The sequence below is a fragment of the Gracilinanus agilis genome, chromosome 2, assembly GCF_016433145.1.
Source record: "Gracilinanus agilis isolate LMUSP501 chromosome 2, AgileGrace, whole genome shotgun sequence".
NCBI classification, from domain to species: Eukaryota; Metazoa; Chordata; class Mammalia; order Didelphimorphia; family Didelphidae; genus Gracilinanus; species Gracilinanus agilis.
The window spans coordinates 207,605,614-207,623,976 of record NC_058131.1 but is presented as its reverse complement, the minus strand read 5'-3'; the positions used below and the strand labels follow the sequence as shown (position 1 = coordinate 207,623,976).

General features: G+C 34.9%; 1 protein-coding gene across 2 annotated transcripts in view; it reads right to left on the bottom strand.

Annotated features, from left to right (window-relative positions):
- RNF144A (ring finger protein 144A) overlaps positions 1-18,363 on the bottom strand; it is a 68,198-nt gene that overhangs the window by 19,698 nt on the left and 30,137 nt on the right. For both annotated transcript variants that reach the window (XM_044663617.1, XM_044663616.1), the window contains exons 4-5: positions 5,313-5,520; positions 1,232-1,379 (exon numbers count right to left, since the gene is read on the bottom strand). In XM_044663617.1, the coding sequence (XP_044519552.1) occupies positions 1,232-1,379; positions 5,313-5,520 (356 nt within the window). The remainder of the gene's footprint in view (positions 1-1,231; positions 1,380-5,312; positions 5,521-18,363) is intronic.

The following is an 18,363-nucleotide window of genomic DNA, read 5'->3' as shown; positions in this document are numbered from 1 at the left end:
TAAATAAGCATATGTGCTTATTGGATTGAATTTTCTCACCTCAATAAGCATATGTGCTTATTGGATTGAATTTTCTAAAATAGAATACAGTAGTAAATATTCGACTAAACATTGAATAGAGAACAATTTGAGGATTCAGAAGGCATTTTAATAATAGTCTATGGCACGTCAGTCATGACTCTGATTATCACTCTCACTACAAATGATTAGAAAAATTCATAAGGCAGGGGGCTTCTCTTCTTTTAATTTAATTTCTTCATGTATAATTTGAAGGAATTGACCAGATGACAATGAAGCTCCTTCCAGTTCTTAATTTTTAAATTTTGAGTAAATGGGTTTTCATCTAACCAATCTAGCCATATTTCCTCTACCCTCAAATAAATAAATAAATAAAAGAGGTTAAGCTGTTTTACCTCAATACTCTTACCTTATCTGTATGAACTTAGATAAGTCACTCCTCTCTTGGTCTTAATTGCCTATCGATATATTAAGAGAATGTGGCACTAGACTATCTTTAAAGTCTTTGGCTAGAAATTCTATCCAACCTTTGTCTGTAAATCCTCTACTCCTACCTTATAGTCCATCTGCCTTGCATGGAATCCTATCATCCTACATTATATTTCATCTGCCTATATAAATCCTTCAAAGAACAAGGGCCAAATTTCTCTTTACCTATAAATATCAGTTTTCTCTGACCATAGCAGCCTACAATGCTCTCTCTTTCTTCCTCAAAACTCCAACACTAATTAGTGTCTGTGTCATTCATTTGCCTCTTAATCATATTAAGTCTTATGGTATTTTTTCTATTGCTCTGTGAACTGTCACTTCAAAGATGACTAAAAGATTATTTGAATCACTTGAGCATTAATGATTTCATGTATTCAGACTGTTAGCTCCTAGAGTATAAGAGCTGTATCTTGTATTATTTTTAGGTCAGAAGTCTTACACATCATAAGTGCTCAATGAAAGGAATGGATTAGGGGGTCTTTAATTCTGGTTTTCAACATAAAAGAAAAAAATCTGTCCCATTTCATCAAATTCTCCTTATCTCAATGAAAGAAAAACATATAGATATAGTTATTGGAAAAGAAAATGTTACCTCCCTCCTTCTCATCTCCCTACCTTAAAATAAAAAAAAGCTGCCCGGGGTCTCAAACTTATTTCTATTCAGTGGGGACTATGGAATCAAGGCTAAGTAGCTACATAAGACTACCAAGTAAGACATACTCACATCTAAAGACTCAAGGCAGTACCAGCAGAATGCATGTTTGCAGTTTTTGCACATCATTTGGGCACAGCCTTCATCCCGTTCAATGTACACTCGGCACTTTGGACAACGTTTGATTGGTGCATCTTCCTCATCTATTTTGAAAGATGAGCTGTGGGAGACACTCAGTTAGGTTTACTCTGCATTGGAATCTCAATCTTATTTGTTACCATTAGCAATCTACAGGTTCAACCAATTTTTTTAACATAAATTCAAGATTACTTATTTTTCTTTTAGCTCTTTCAGCTTTATCTTTCCTCTTTGTCTTCTGTATTTCCAAGAAGCAACTCATCTCCCCAGAGCTGGGGAGATGGACCCCCTGGAAGCATTTAAGATAAGATTATATGGATCTTAGGAAACTATCTTTAGAGGTGGAAGCAACTTTCGTGATAATCTAGTACAAACCACTCACTTTACAGATGGAGAAACCAAGGCTCAGAGAGGTTAAGAGACTTATATGAGATCACAAGGGTGACAAAGCAATATCTGAACCCAGATCTTCCATATAAATCTGTTGATGATTCTAATGTTAATATATAGTTTTCTTTCTTTTTGGGGGGGTCTGGGAGGTTGGAGATAATGTATGGGGCTTTTTTGTATCTTTTTTTCAAGATTATACAGAGATTCAATTTAAGTAATCCTTTTATGATATTTTGTAATTCAAATTATCTTCTTCTCTCTCACTTCCTGAGATGGCAGGTGATATAATATAGGTTGAATATGCCTAATGTTAATGGTAAAACACTTATACACAAACATATACAACTCAACCATCATTGTCATTCAAATTAGACACCTGGGGAGGCTGTACACAGTCACCTATGAGAACAGTTCTATGGAACAGTTAAACAGGAGATTTGACTTTTTCATGTAACTTCATATTCTCTCTAGTTCACCTATCATCATGTATTTATGAAAAATAATAATGAGAAGCAACATGGAAGAATGGAAAGAACACTTCACAAGAAGTATGAAGGAAATCAGGCTTCCAAAGCTGATTCCAAATCAGGATTCCAAAGCTGACCTAGTTGTGTGAGAAAATTACTTACATCTTTCTAAGCTATATCTGTAAGATAGGGATTTGTTGATGTTCTGCCATGTCCAATCTTTGTGACCCCATTGGGGGTATTCTAGGAAATGACACTGGAGTAGTTTGTCATTCCTTCCCCTGCTCATTTTACAGTTCAGTGAGCAAGCAAGGTTAAACGATTTTTCCCAGGGTCACACCTATAGTAAGTAAATCTGAGGCCAGATTTGAACTCATGAAGATGAGTCTTCCTGACTCCAGCCCCAGTCTTCTATCTACTGTACCACCTACCTGCCCATCCCCAAAATGGGGACTAGCACCCCCTTAATTCTGAAGAGAAGGAATTAGAACAGATAATCTCTTAATGTTCCTTGAGTCACAACCTTCAATATAAGGGAAGGAATATAATTATACAGTCCAGTGGAAAGTGTATAATTAGAATTTTGCTCCCCAGAACTCTCTTTCCCAGCTTCCCATGTTCCTTCTCACATTACGTGCTAATATAGGGAGGATATATTTCTTAGGCTTTCTAATTTTGTTCCTTTTATTTCTTCTACTTCAGGTGATTATTAATAAATCTTATAAAATATTATACTTGGAGTTATTGGATATTAATTTAAATCTTATATAGCATTCTAGTTCTAGAGTTAAAAGAGGTGAGTTAAACTCCTTCTTTACTGCTTTGTACCTATATGACCGTGAGCAAATCACCTAAATTGTCTGAGCCTCAATTTTTAAATCTTTAAAATTAGATGGTTATACTAGATGGGTCTTTAAGACTCCTTTATGTTTTACTTCTCATGATCCTACATTATGTACCACGTAATATTTTTAGACAGAATAATCTGTTGTCCAAGAGATAAACTGTCCTTCTTAGCTTTATGAAGTCTATAAAACTGCTAAGTATAACACACGTCTGCTTTCTCTGATAAATCTGTTGAATCAAAGAAAACCTTCTGGGGCATCCCAAAAGGAATTCTTTGTCCAGGTTCACAGTGAACTAATAATCTCTATTCTTTGGGTCCAGTCTTTCTACGAGTTCTGAGTCTACTTTACTAGCCCAAATATCTCTATCTTGTCCACAAGTATTTTATGAAAAACTATTAAATGCCCTGTTGACATTCTGATAAGCTAGTCAATAGCAACATTTTGATCTATTGGTGTAGAAGGACTCTTGGATCAGAAAAAAAGCAGACTCCAGCACTGCCTATTCTCAGTGAAGTTTATTGTGTAGCTGACATTTACCTTTTTCTTAATTTTCATAAACCATTCTTTTAATACTCCATTCTAGAAATTTGTCAAGAATGAAAGTCAAGGTCATTAGACTACAGTTTGAAAAATAAACTTTCTTTCTTTTCTGGACAATCTGAACAGGGCTGTTTAATCCTGTTCTATCCATTCTTTTCAGAGGTCAGTAATGGTGGCTTAACAATCCCATCTACCAATTCTTTCAGTACTTTAGAATTTGGTTCACTAGACCTGGAAATCTGAATGTATCCAGGGAAGATAGCTTCGGTTTTGTTTTGTTTTAAAATCATCTTCTTAGTGATATTTCCCTCTGACTTTTGCATTCAATTTATTTCCCTATAGATCTGGTTATAAAGGGCTTTGTTTGTACTAGTGGTTCCCAAACTTTTTTGGTCTACTGCCCCCTTTCCAGAAAAAAATATTACTTAGCCCCCTGGAAATTAATGTTTTAAAAATTTTAAAAGCAATTAATAGGAAAGATAAATGCATCTGTGGCCATCACCGCACTGCTAAATCGCTGCAGCACCCACCAGGGGGCGGTAGCACCCACTTTGGGAATCACTGGTCTAGTATTTTGATCTAAGAGACCCTCAATTAATAGGGAAATATGGTGTTTAAACCTTAATGTATTGGGACAAGGGATACAGAAACTCACTTATTGTCATCAGAATTACTATTAATTATTAGTGCCTCACAATTTTAAATAGCACTTTACAGTTTGTCAAGGCCTTTAGATCTATTTCATGGCAATCCTAAAGAGTACCTAGTGTCTTATTATCACTATTTCATAGAAGATGATGGATTTTAGAGGGTCAGTGTGCCATAGTAAATAGAGCACTGGGTTAGGACTCAGGAAGATCAAAGATCAAATCTTACCTGAGGCTGTTACTAGCTTTGTCATCCTAGGCAAGGCAGTTAATCCCTCTTAGCCTCAATTTCTTTTCAAATCAAAATATACAAGGTGTCTCAGAAGTCTCACTATTATTTAAGCTATTAGAACTTAAAAATACACTAATGCTTTTTGAGATATTTTTGGATATAAAATGCTATGCAAATATTAAAGCAATTTATACATGTTAACTATTATTATTATTAGTTATTGTGGAAGAGGATGGAAATGGAGGGGAGAGATGGTAAAAGAAAAGGGAATATTAAGTGCCCATCACTATGCTTAATGTTTTATAAATATTATGCCATTTGATTTTCATCATTTAGGGAAGTAGGTGCTAATATATCCCCATTTTATAGTTGAGGAGACTGAGGCATAGAAAAGTTGTGATTTGACCCGAGTCACAGAGATAGTAGGTGAGGACAGATCTGAACTCAGATCTTTCTGACTCCGGGCCCAGAAATGTAATGCCACTGAGCAAAACCAGAGAACTGAGCTAAAAGTACACACAGGAAGTCAGTGGGAGAGGTATGGCTTGAATGTAGATTTTTCAGATTCCAAGTCCCACACTGTTTTAGAACATAGGGATGCCCAGTTGCTTGGGCACATGCTCTTGGTCATTTCTTTGAGATCAAGAACTATAGTTCAGTACAAGTGAGGTAGCCTAGTTTGATTAGTAAGGGTCTGTGTTATTTCTCTTCTCTGACACCACACTCTAGAAGATGGACATAAAACAGAATCCAGTAACTCTCGGGAAGTGTTTTAAAATGAGGCAAATATCCCTAAGACATCTCCCACATCCAAAAAACATAACAAAACTCTTCTCCTAGAGGAAGACAGAGGCTCTTTGGCCGGACTCTCCTCCTGTACAAAGAGGCTACCTTGTTTCTCCTGGGAGGAACGTGACTGGCATATTTTCTTGACAACCTTGTCCGGGGTGCCAGTTGGCTTTGCAAGAAGAACAGAATTCCATGTTACACGCCTTACACTGCACCAGCTGTGGTGTTTGTGGCCCCATATCCTGAAGTTGGCAAACAGCCTGGCAGGTAGAAGATGGGCACCACGTCCGGCAGGGATCCAACAAAACTTCTAAAGTGAAAATGTGAAATGTCCAGTTAGAATCACAGAAGGTCACTCTTGCTATCCAATAAATACTTAACAAAGCCTACAGTAATGAGGGTCGTTTGTCCCTATTAATTATCACTTCTGGGGTTCAGGGAACTATTGTTCTAAGTGCTGGCAGAGAAATTAAATAAGATGGAATTCTTTCCCTCACCAATTTCGACTAGAAGAGGGAGAAGATGCAGAAGGAGACAGATAATGATAATACCAAATAATAAAAAGTAAGGACATAGGGTGAAGAATAAATAGTATGCTATGATTAAGTTGACATTTATGCTGTTCCTTAAAGGATGGAAAAAGATCTCAAAAGGAGAAAGATAGGTAGAAGAAACAATTACCTTCTGAAAGACGTACCATGAATCAAGTCATTCAAATGAGTAGCTACATTACCTGCCTTATACAGAAATTTTAATTTAAATTAAATGCTAATTTCTAGAGGAAAACTCTCCCTTAAGCATCAAGGTCATGTGATTATAAAGTTTATTGGAGCTAAGGGTTTATACTTGATTTTTTTTAAATTTTTTTAAACCCTTAATTTCTGTGTATTGGCTTCTAGATGGAAGAGTGGTAAGGGTGGGCAATGGGGGTCAAGTGACTTGCCCAGGGTCACACAACTGGGAAGTGTCTGTGGACGGACTTGAACCTAGGACCTCCTGTCTCTAGGCCTGACTCTTAATCCACTGAGCTACCCAGCTGCCTCTACACTTGATTTAAAACAATGGCCTGCGCCGATAAAGTGGTATTTGGAGGATGCTATGATCCACTCCACTCCCAAGTTCCATTTAATATCTATATTTTTAAGTCAAATACAACCTTTTCACTTCTGAGTCCTTTTGCAACTTCATTTGTGTTATAAATATCAGGGGTAAGAAGGAATGGGCTCCCTTCCTCCCTCTTTTATTTCCTTAAAAACTGGAAAAATCACTTTGAATTTTATGTAAGGGTTAGGTCATTTATCCAAAGATGTTTCTTTTTTAATTTCTTTTCCAGATTACATGTCAGTGCAATTTTCAATAATCAATTTCTGACATTTTGTGATCCATGTTCTCTCCCTCCCTTCCACCCACTCCCTTTCCCCTACGTGGCAGGTAATATAATATAGGCTCAACATTTTATTATACAATACATATTTCCATATTTATCATACTGTGAAATAAGACATATTGCTTAAAGTAGAGAAAAACATATGAAGGAAATAAAGTGAAGAATGGCATGTTTCAATTTGTATTCAGATTCTGTCAGTTCCTTCTTCAAAAAGGGAAATACTTTTTTGTCAAGTCTCTTTTTCCTGGACCTTTGCCTTGTTGAAAAAATAGGTAAGTCATTCACAGTTGATCACCATTCATTATTGTTCTTACTGTGTACAATGTTATTCTGGTTCTGCTCACTTCACTGTGCATCACTTCATATAAGTCTTTTTAAATTTTGGTGATCATCTTGTTTGTCATTTCTCATGGCACAATGGTATTCCATTACAATCATTTACCAAAACTTATTTTAGTCATTCCCCAATTGATGGACATCCCTTAAGGTTCCAATTCTTTGCTACCACAAAAAGAGCTACTATAAATATTTTTGTACATGTAGGTCCTTTTCCCCTATCTTTAATCACTTTGGGATACAAACCTAGTAGTGGCATTGCTGGGTCAAAGGGTATGCAGTTTCACAGCCCTGTGGATATGGATCCAAATAGCTCTCCAGAATGGTTCATAGCTCCACCAAGAGTGTATCAAGTATTTCAATTTTTCCACATTCTCACCAACATTTAACATTTTCTTTTTTTTTTTGGTCATATTAGCTAGTCTGATAGATATGTGGTAGAAACAAATAAGAGTTGTTTTAGTTTGCATTACTCTAATCACTAGTTATTTTTTCTATCACTAAAGGTAATTTTAATTTTAATTCCTTCATTTAAGAATTGCCTATTCATATCCTTTGACCATTTATCATTTGGGGTACATTTTTATTCTTATTAATTTGATTTAGGGCTCTGTATATTTGAGAAATGAGGTCTTTGTCAGAGATGCTGGCTATGAAAATGTTTTTCCCATTTTGTTGTTTCCTTCTAATCTTAGTTACACTGGTTTTGTTTGTGCAAAAAATTTTTAAACTTAATGTAGTCAGAGTTTCCTATTTTGCATCTTATAATGTTCACTATGTCTTATTTGGATATAAATCTTTTCTTATCCATAGATCTGAGAGTTAAAGTTATCCTATGCTCTTATAATTTGTTTTTTTATCAACCTTTATTTCTAAATTATGTATTCTTTTGACTTTACTTTGGTATAGTGTGAGGTATGAATTTACCTAGTTTCTGCCACATGGAAAAAAACTACTGGGAAAATTGGAAAAAAAATAATGAGCTCTTCTTCCAAAAGCTTGGGACTTTGAGTTTGTCAAACACTAGCTTATACTATGGTCTTTTAGTACTGCATATTGAGTACTTAGTCTACTACACTGATCCACTACTTTATTTCTTAGTCAGTATCAGATTGTCTTAATAATTGCTGCTTTATGAAAGTTTGAAATCTGATATATCTGAACCACCTTCCTTCATATTTTTATTAATTCCCTTTATATTCTTATTTTGTTCTTCCAGATGAATTTTATTATTTTTTCTAGCTCTATAAAATATTTTTGGGTAATTTTTGATTAGTATGTCACTTAATTGGTAAATTAATTTGGGTAGGATTGTAATTTCTTTTTTATTTTGGCTCAGCCTATCCATGAACAATAAATATTTTTTTTTATATCTCACTTTATTTGTATGAAAAGTGTTTTGTGTTATGGTGAGTCCCTGGGTTTACCCTGGCAAACAGACTCCCAGTTATTTAACACTGTCTATAGTTATTTTATTTTATTAAAATTTATTTGTTACATTAAAATTCCCAGATATCTCCCACTATCTCTCCCCTTCCTGTGCCAGAGAAAGTAGCATTTAACAAATATATATGTATATAAAATTGTATTATACAATTATTTTAAATGGTTTTTTTCTCCTAAATCTTGCTGTTTTACTTTATTAGTAGTATAAAGACATGCCGATGATTTGTGTGATTTTATTTTATATCTCGTTATCTTGCAATTTTGCTAAAGTTGTTAATAGTTTCAGTAAGTTTTCTGGTGAATTATTTGTGTACCATCATAATATCTGTGAATTTCCTTACTTCCTCTTTGCCTATTCCAATTCCTTTAATTTCTTCTCCTTGCCTTTTTGCTATAGTTAGCACTTCTAGAACAATATTGAATAGTAGTAGTGATGATAGGCATTCTTGTTCCACCTCTGATCTTACTGGGAAAGCTTCTAGTTTATCTCCATTACAATGTTTGCTGATGGTTTCATTATGAGAAATGTTCCATTTATTCTAATGTTTTCTAGGGTTTGTTGTTTTGTTTTTTTTTTTAACAGGAGTGGGTGTTGAATTTTGTCAAAAACTTTTTCTGCCTCTTGAAATAACCACATGGTTTCCATTGGTTTCAAAACATGCAGATTGTACAAGTATAGTAACTTAAAGAGTTAAAAAGGATTGGAAAAATATCATAAGCCACGCAGTGCCCAGAAAAACTGCTTTGGCCTTGGAACTGTTTCAAAAGTAATTTAACCCCTTCTGCTCACACCCAGGAAGAACAAAGTGCTAACAAGTATTTTACATTGATGTTTAGGGACTAGTACAAGAAAAACATTTTAAACAGGTTAAAAGTTGTCAACTGCCTTATATGAACTTTAGAGATATAACTGGAAAGTCACGAGATGTTAGTTGGCAGCTGGAATAAATTTTGATCTGGTAATGAGATCTATTACAACCAAAGTTAAAAAGAGTAACAGGATTTTTACGAAAATGGTATATAGGTGTAAAAGGCCCAGAACTTTAGGAGTGTATCCAAAATGCAATAATTTTTATATACTATCTCTAAGCAAAAATATCAGCTTTCCTAGAAACATACAAGAAAAAAAAAGGTTGTTTACTCGAAACTGCACAAAACATTGCTCAGACTAGCTATATTAATTGATATAACTGCAGAGTTTAAACTATAAATTCAGATTTCTAGGGAGGTTCAGGTTAAATAACATGCTTCTTGTATAGTAACAACAGTTGATATGCTGGAGTTAATTTAACTAAATTAGTAATGCCATGATTTATAGATAATAATTGGATTAACTGTTTAAGATGCTAATGCGAATATATCATAAATGAAAGATTCATGGTTCAGATGTTTAGGATAAATTTTTTGGAAAAATATCTAGATTGCTTTTTTATATGTTAACATGTCAGTCTTTCCTGTAAATGCTTCTGTGTGAATCATGATATTTTCACGACACACATTAAGGATTACATTTTGAAAAGTTAAGGATATTAAGCCCTCAAAGGAAATTGTTTGGTGGGCAAGAACTGATAGAAAGCAAACTTAATGACTCATTCGGATCCCCCAAGCCCCCCCCCCCCACTCTCCCTCTTTTTTTTTTCTTCTTCTCATAGCATGAGCTATGAAAACGAACACTGGCTGCCAAGCACAAGCAGGTCTTTTGATTACAAAGAATTTCTTTGGGTGTTGGAAAAAGGATTCCATGATTCACCTTTATGTATGGGAATCCACATATATTTTTTAAAACAAAATTCCTAAGATTTTAAAATACTATTATTGAAGATTTTATTTTTTTTTTAAAAGTAAACCTGTCTCGTCTCACCCTTCCCTTCTCCTGCTACAGCTAGGAAATAAAGCTAGGATCCTCTGAGGATTCTTAGAGAGCACTAAAAACTACTATCATAAGTAGGATTATGCTAACTTTAAATAGACTTTAAGATTATATAGATTCGTTTTTTTCACCACCATAGTGATGTTGTATATAATTAAAGCTTCTATACAACAAGGTTACTAAGATAAGCTTACATCCATATGAGTTAAATGTTTTAGCAATTGCTAGGTTATGCGAACATACAAGCAGCCTGTTTTCAAATTATGATAATGAATGGAATTGGAATATTATCCATTATAGGTAGGATATTTTGGCCTTTAAGACAAAAGTAGCCACAGCTGATTTGCTTTGCTTTTATTGATATTTGATGCTTAGCCCGTGCGGGTATTTAAACATTGGTCTCCAAAGAAGATCTTTTCCCCTGCATTTCTTCTCCATTCAAATAAAAATTAAATTAAAAAACAAAAGGGATAAGACAGTAGATCCATAGGGGTAATTCAGCAATGACCTAGACCACTGAGATTCTGATTGGCCTACAATTAAATATCACAAGTATAGGTTAGCTATTTTCAAAAGGAATATAATCTAAATTTTAGGTTAAAGATCAGGACCTCAGGAATTTTAGTTCTTTTGATGTAGAAGAATTCATTTTATAATGTTGGCTTTGCAAAAAAAAATTTTCCTGATAAAAGGACTTATTGGGATATTTCTACAAACAACCTGGACCACACAGGCCATAGAATCCAGACAGACAAGATCCAAGAAGATGAAGATAAAAATAATAGAAGATTCAGTTAAAGTTTTATTAATGTTATTAATTGTTATTATAATTGGAATAGATGTGTAATCATTTGTGTAACACTTTTTAGGTCAACCAATCTGATGAAATATTATCAAGTATATCAAACTGCTTATTTTTAAGTACTCTGGCTCTCTTAGTTGTAATGAGTCTCTTTCTCTGTGTTTGCCTACCTGTTCTAATATGCTCTGTATGCCAAGCCTTCCTTCTATTAGCCCACCAGGTGAGAGACTTCCAGTCCAAGGGAAAGATGGACACAGATCACTCTAAAGGGTAATTTTCCCTTTTTTTTGGACAAGTTTCCCCCTCTCTTCCCTGCATGCCAAGTGCGGTGCTTTTATATTAAAAAAAGGGGGAGATGTAGAGAATGCAAAGGGTTAAGACCTCCTTGCCCTGTTCCCCTCCCCTCCAGCATTCTTGAGCAAGATCAGACAAGGAGTACAAGTTCAGAGAAGAGACAAGTTTCAGACAGGGAGGATGACCTAAACAAGGCCATTGATCCAGGTGTCTAATCTGTCCACTGCTGGTAGAAAACAAAGAGTTCCCAGAATTCTAAGAAAATAACATTTCCAAGAATCTATTTTGGTGACTGTCTGTTAGGTAGCCTTGACTTTCCCATAGGTAAAAACCATAACTGTGCTTCTGTAGCTATTGGTAATGGAGTACTGTGAGGATAGCTGAACATCAGAAGAGTGAGTATTTTCATTTCCCATTCCCCCACTCCAGTTTTTCAAGAATCCCTGAGGCCCTCCTGGCACCCTTCTTTTCCCCTGTCTACAACAAATTATATTTGTTATTATGTTGTTAGTTTTCAAATTGAACTATTCCTGCATTCCTGTCATAAAGCCTACCTGGTAAACTCATAAATATTATAATATATTCCTATAATCTTCTTGCTAGTGTTTTATTTAAAAGTTTTACATCATTAGGGAGATTGGGTTATAGTTTTCTTTCTCTGGTTTTTCTTTTCCTGCTTTAGTTTTCTGCACTATATTTGTGTCAAAAAATGAATTTGGTAGAGTTCCTTCCTTAGCTATTTTTGGAAATAGTTTTTGTAGCATTATAATTTTTATGTAATGGTTTGGTAGAATTCACTGATTAATCCATCTGGCCCTTGAGTTTTTTGGTTAGGGAATTCATTGATGCCTTGTTCAATTTCTTTTTTTTTTTTTAAACGCTTACCTTCCATCTTGGAATCAATACTGTATATTTGTTCCAAGACAGAATAGAAAGTGTCTGAGGCCAGATTTGAACCCAGGACCTTGCATCTCTGGGCCTGGCTCTCAATCCCCTGAGTCACCTACCTACCACCTAACTACCCCCTTAATTTCTTTTTTTTTTTTTTTGAGATGGGATTGTTTAAGTATTTGATATTTCCTCTTCTGTTAATCTGGAAAATTTATATGTATACATATGCATATATATGTGTGTATATATATATATGTGTATATATATATATAATATTTACCTATTTTGCTTAGATTATCAGATTTACTGGCAAATTATTCAACAAAATAACTCAATAATTACTTTAATTTCCTCTTCATTTCATTATGAATTTACCCTTCTAAAGTGGTTTTCTTTTTTCTCTTTTTTTTTGGATTAAATTATCCAATCATTTACCTATTTTATTCCTTTTCTTATAAAACTGACTCCTTGTCTTATTTATTAGTTCCTTTCTATTCTCCAGAGGTCTATGAAATCTAAGTTTTCTAAAATTCTATTCACTTCCCTAATTTCTTTCTTGTTTATTTTTTGGTATAATTTATCTAATTCTGATTCCTACTAATACCATTTTATTGTCTTTTTCCTCTTTTAATTCATATAACTTCTTCTTTAGGAATTTAGATGTTATGCCTTTTGGTGTATATGTTTAATATTAATATTACTTTATTTTCTAAAGTACCTTTTATCAAGATGTAATTTTCTTCCATAGCTCTTTTAATTAAATCACTTTTCACTTTTGCTTTGTCTGACATCATAATTGCTACCCCTAGCTTTTTTACATTTTGGCTGAAGCATAGAAAATCTGTTTCACACCTTTACCTTTACTCTGTGTATGTTTCCTTGCTTTAAATGTGTTTCTTGTAGCTCTTCCCTTATATGGGTGAGTTCATCCCATTTACATTCACAGTTATGATTAATAACTGTGTTTCCCTCCATCTTATTTTTCCTATTCGTGCTTCTCTTCTTCTCCTTCAGCCTTCCCCAACTGATATTTTTCTTTCCAATTACCATCTCCTGGAGTTCATCCTCTCTTTTGTCCAACTCCCACACCTTTTCTTATACATCCTTCAATTCTTATTTCCCTGTCAGGTAAGATGAGTTTCTACAGTGTGTGTCAATGTTATTCCCACTTTGCACCAATTCCAATGAGAGTAATGTTCAAGCACTGCCTACCACCACCCAACTTTCCCTCCAGTGCATTGATTCTTACATACCTCATGTGAAATAACTTACTTCCAATTGCCTCTGCTTTTCTCTTTTCCCAGTGTAGTCCTCTCTCTTATATCTTGATTTCTTTTTGATTTGTTGTTGATGGGTTTGTTAGTTTGGGGAGCAGGGGATATCATCCCATAATATTCATCTTATTCTCTGACCCTATTCACTGCTTTAGTAGTGTTAAACCTTTTTAAGTATCTTAAGTATTTTCAGTACCTTAGGTATTTCAATCATCATATATATCTTAAATATCTTAATTATTACCTTATTTAATAAGGCAATCATTGTTTTTCTTGATTACCTTATGTATTTCTTTTCTCATAGATACTCAAGTATTCTAGTTAATACTTTCCTATGTAGGAATGTGATCAATACAACCCCACAGGGTCACTTTAAAAGTCTGGTTGTTGTTGTAAGGAATTCTTGGAATTTCTCTTTTTCAATAAGTATCCATTTCTTTTCCTGGAATATGATGCTCAGTTTAGTTGGGTAGATGATTCTTGGTTGAAGTCCTAGATCATTTGCCTTGCAGAATATCATGTTACACATCTTTCAGTCCTTTAATGTAAAACTTCTACTTCCTATGTATTCCTGACAATGGCTTAAGAATATTTGAACTGTTCTTTTTTGGCTGCTTTCAGTACTTTCTCTTGGGTCTTTAAGTTCTGGAATTAGCCTATAGTAGTTTTGGGATTGCTCAATTTGGGATCTCCTTCAGGCAGTGACTGTTGGGACTCTCTCAATATCCATTTTCTCCTCTTATGCAAGAATATCAAGGCAGTTTCTTGCAATATGATGTCTAGAATTTTTTTTTGGTAATGGCTTTCAGGCAGTCCAAAGAATTCTTAGTTTATCTCTCCTAGATCCATTCTTTAGGTCAATTTTTTTCCCAGCGAGATATTTCAGATTTTCTTCCATTTTTTTCATCTTTTTGAATTCATTTTATTGTTTCTTGCTTTCTTATAGAGTCATTAGCTTCCATTAATCCAATTCTAATTTTAAGGGATTTATTTTCTTCTTAAAGACTTTGGACTTCCTTTTTTAGTTATTTTCCTTTTTTGAGATTTTGTATTTCCTTTTTTAGGAATCTTTTTTCTTTAGTAAGTTTTTGCTCTCTAAGCTATTGACTTTTTCTAACATTTAGTTTTTTTCTTCATATTCTCTTATTATTTGCTTTTTGATCCTCTTTTGGAGCTCTTCCAGGAGTTCATTTTGGGCCTGATCCTTTCATATTTGCCTTTGAGGAGTTTACATATTTCTATTCTATTATTGCTGTCCTCTTCTGAGGTTGTGTTTTGGGCTTCACTTTTGCTGAAATAGCTTTCTAAGGTCAGGCTTTTTCTTTGTCTTTTGCCCATTTAGGGGGTCTTTTTTCATGATTTTGCCTTTATATTGAAGCTCAGCTCCTCTTCTGGGGTAGGGGGAATACTGTCGCTGGGTTCCCCTGGGTGCCATGTGCAGTGGATTTAGCTGGATTTTACCCAGCTATTAGCTTCCCATGGTATTGCCAGGGCTGGAATTGAGAAAGTTGAGGAATAGCCTGGGGCTTGCCCCAGGCTATTCCTCAACTTTCTCAGAGTGTGCTTGAACCAGGTCTCTCTTAGTGCTACTGATTCCATTACTCTCACCTCTCACCCCAGTGAGACAGGACTTTCCTGTTGCCCTTCTACATTTTCTTTGCTTGAAATCCTACTTCAATGTGTCTTTTGTTGGTTTCAACACTCCAAAATTTGTTTTGAAATATTTTTTCTTTTGTCATTGTTTGGAACTGGATTTCAACAAGCTCAGAATGTTCTTTACTCCATCATCTTAGCTGCCTGAACAAAAAGTCCTAAAGATAATGTTTCAAGCACTAATTTAATTTTTCTCAGTCATGACAACCTTGTTGAGAGCTGAGTCCAAGAGAAAATTAGGCCCTACACAGGCAAACAGAGGTGGAAGGAGGGAAGGGACTGAAAACAAGGAATATTATAAAATTATAGGATTTGGAGGTAGAGTGAATCCCAGACATCATTTAGTCTAAACTCTTCTTTTCTACACAGAAGTAAACTGAGGCTCACAAGTGACCTGCCCATAATCATATAAGTAATAAGTGGTAGAATAGAGACTTGAATTCATATCTTTTGACTTTCAATGTCTCTAGGGTTTGGAGATGCATATTCTAAAGAAGTGCCGCCTTGAGGAGCCTTAAGTGACCACTCAGCAGCATAAAGTTAATGTTAATGGAAATAGTACTGGAAAAAAACAGTGGTGTTTAGAGTCAGAATACTTAGGTCTGAATCTTGATTCTGTTCCTTCTCACCTTATGACCTTGGCCCAGCCATCATTTGCCTAAAAATCAATTTCCTCATGTATAAGATGAAGTTGGCCTAGATATCCTCTGACATGCCTTCTTGGCTCTTTGATAAACTGAAGCTAGATTGGCATTGGGAAGTCAGAAAGGTAAGGGACAATATAGACAAACTTTAAATAACATTTGACGATTCAGTCTAAAAATGATCTTGCCTCCCTTTATGGACACAATGTTGGATCCCAGAAAAATAGAATGAGTAGCCTAAACTAAAAGCATCTGTGAAGTTAAGTTTATCTCCATCTCCCACTAATTTTGATAGCCTCAAATATCAGATACCCCAGAGAGAAGAGCCAGGAGAAACAGAGTGGTTATTGGGAGGAAGAAGGGCATAAGAGAAAGTCCACTAGACTTAGAATCACAAGATTTTGATCCAAATCCTGGCTCTAGAGTTTAGGATCTGGATGACCTTGGCTGGGTCTGTCATTTCCCTTTCTGAGTCTCATTGTCTCATCTATAAAACAAATCTGATGGGATTAGCTATCTACTAAAATCCATTCTGGGACTGACATGGTATTATTCATTGTTCCTTTCCATAAACTCACTTACTCTCCTATTTCTGTCCCTACCTATGGTGCAGAATCATCTCTTTAAAAATCAAAAGTTCTTCACCATCAGACAAAATCAAATGAGTCAGAAATGGTATAGTGATGCACTGTCTCCTATGACAACCCTCTTTAGCCTTTATAAAATCACAGTGCTGGCAAAAGACCTTGGAGGGTACTCAATTGATTCTCCTCATTTTACACAGGAGGAACCAGGATCTAGTACAGTGAATAAACTACCCAGAACCTTGGTTTGGACTTAGGGTACTCATTCCAAATTCTTCCCACTTTCCATTCAATTTCTAATATCCCAGAGACAAGGGTAAGACTACTTTTTTTCAGTCTAGTTTGCATCTCCTTGAATGTGTGCATTTCACAGGGGTATGTTAGTCCAGGGTCATTCAACAGGAACAAAGAAATAGCCTAGGCAGACAGCACTGTCCATTATGCTACCATATAATGACAGGCCCTATTATCAACAAGATTGTAAGGGAAAGGAGGCATAGTTGAAGTTCCCATGGAAACTAATTTAATTTTCTGACTTCTTGTGCTTTAATGTGACTTTTTGTACTACAATGCAACACTGTGCATGTTGCCTTGTGTCTACTGGAGCTGATTCTCATCGGGAGTGGTAGAAGGGGAAAGAAATTCTGGTCCAGTTTACCTGACACACTGGCTGCATCTCCAGGAGTCACTTAACACCATCAACACATTGCTTGTGACCTCCGAGGTACTAATTCTGCTAACATTTTCATTTGCCCAATGCCCAGACTTCAGTGGGCTGTACTGCATATATAATACAGGATGGAATTAATAAGGAAAACCAAGCAAAATTCACTAACTTGATGTTGGTCATTTTGGAAGCTCTGGCCCAGTTCTTTTTAACTAAGCAAGGCCTATCAATAACTACAAATGTTTGTCTGAATTGTCTTGCAATCTTGACAATGAGATATTTTAAAATTCCATTTTACCTTTCTCAAAGGTCTACACTCTCTCCCTTCCATGCTCCAGAACCCATGTTACAAACATGTATAGTCAAGCAAAACACAATTTTTACATTGGTCATACCCAAAGAGGAAAAAAAAAATGTCAATGTGCACTATTACCTCTCTATAGGAACGTGGGAAGCATTCAACAATGAAATTTTAAGACATAACTCACTGATTCTCAACTTATAAAAATACAAACAGGCCTAATTAGATAAGAGAAATCTCTAAGCAAATTAATTTACTGTTGTAAATAAGACCTGAGGAGTTTGTCCTTTTATCCTAATATTTGAAGAAAAATAGATGTCATAAACAGTAAGGAAAGGAGAAAGGGAAAGGGAAAGGAAAAGGGAAGGGAAGGGAACTGAATGGAAGAAATAACTGGTAAAGTAATTATAAATAATACTAATTTATTTATTAAAACAAGGTTCCTAGGGATCTTTAACTCTAAAAACTTTGATGGTCTAATTAGAGTTCTTCATTTGACTTTAAAAATAACTGTCGAATTCCTTTAGGTATTCCCACTATAAGTGGAAAAATATTAATAAATTATTATATATGTATATATCCACAGGAATTCAGGGTTTTTTACCTGGTTAGATGACCTTTTGGTCTGATAAGCATGAATTTATGAGCTTTTAATAAAAGTATATTTAGTGTGTTAGAAATAAGTTTTAATGTTTTTAAAAAGAAAAAAGCAGTTTACTCAAGTAGTTCCTACTCTAATGGCTTAGGTAATAAGCAAACTACCGTGTACAAACAACATATACAAAATAAACTGAAGAGATAATCACTCCTGATATTTTGTATTTACTTATCTGTGTAAATGGTGCCCCTCCACCCCAAGCAAATTCACTGAAGACAGGAACTTTTTTTTAATCTTTGTAACCTCAGGTTACAGTAGCATAGATCAGATGATTAATAAATAATTGTAATATTGTTAAAAAAAATTAAAAAGGGGGCAGCTGGGTAGCTCAGTGGATTGAGAGCCA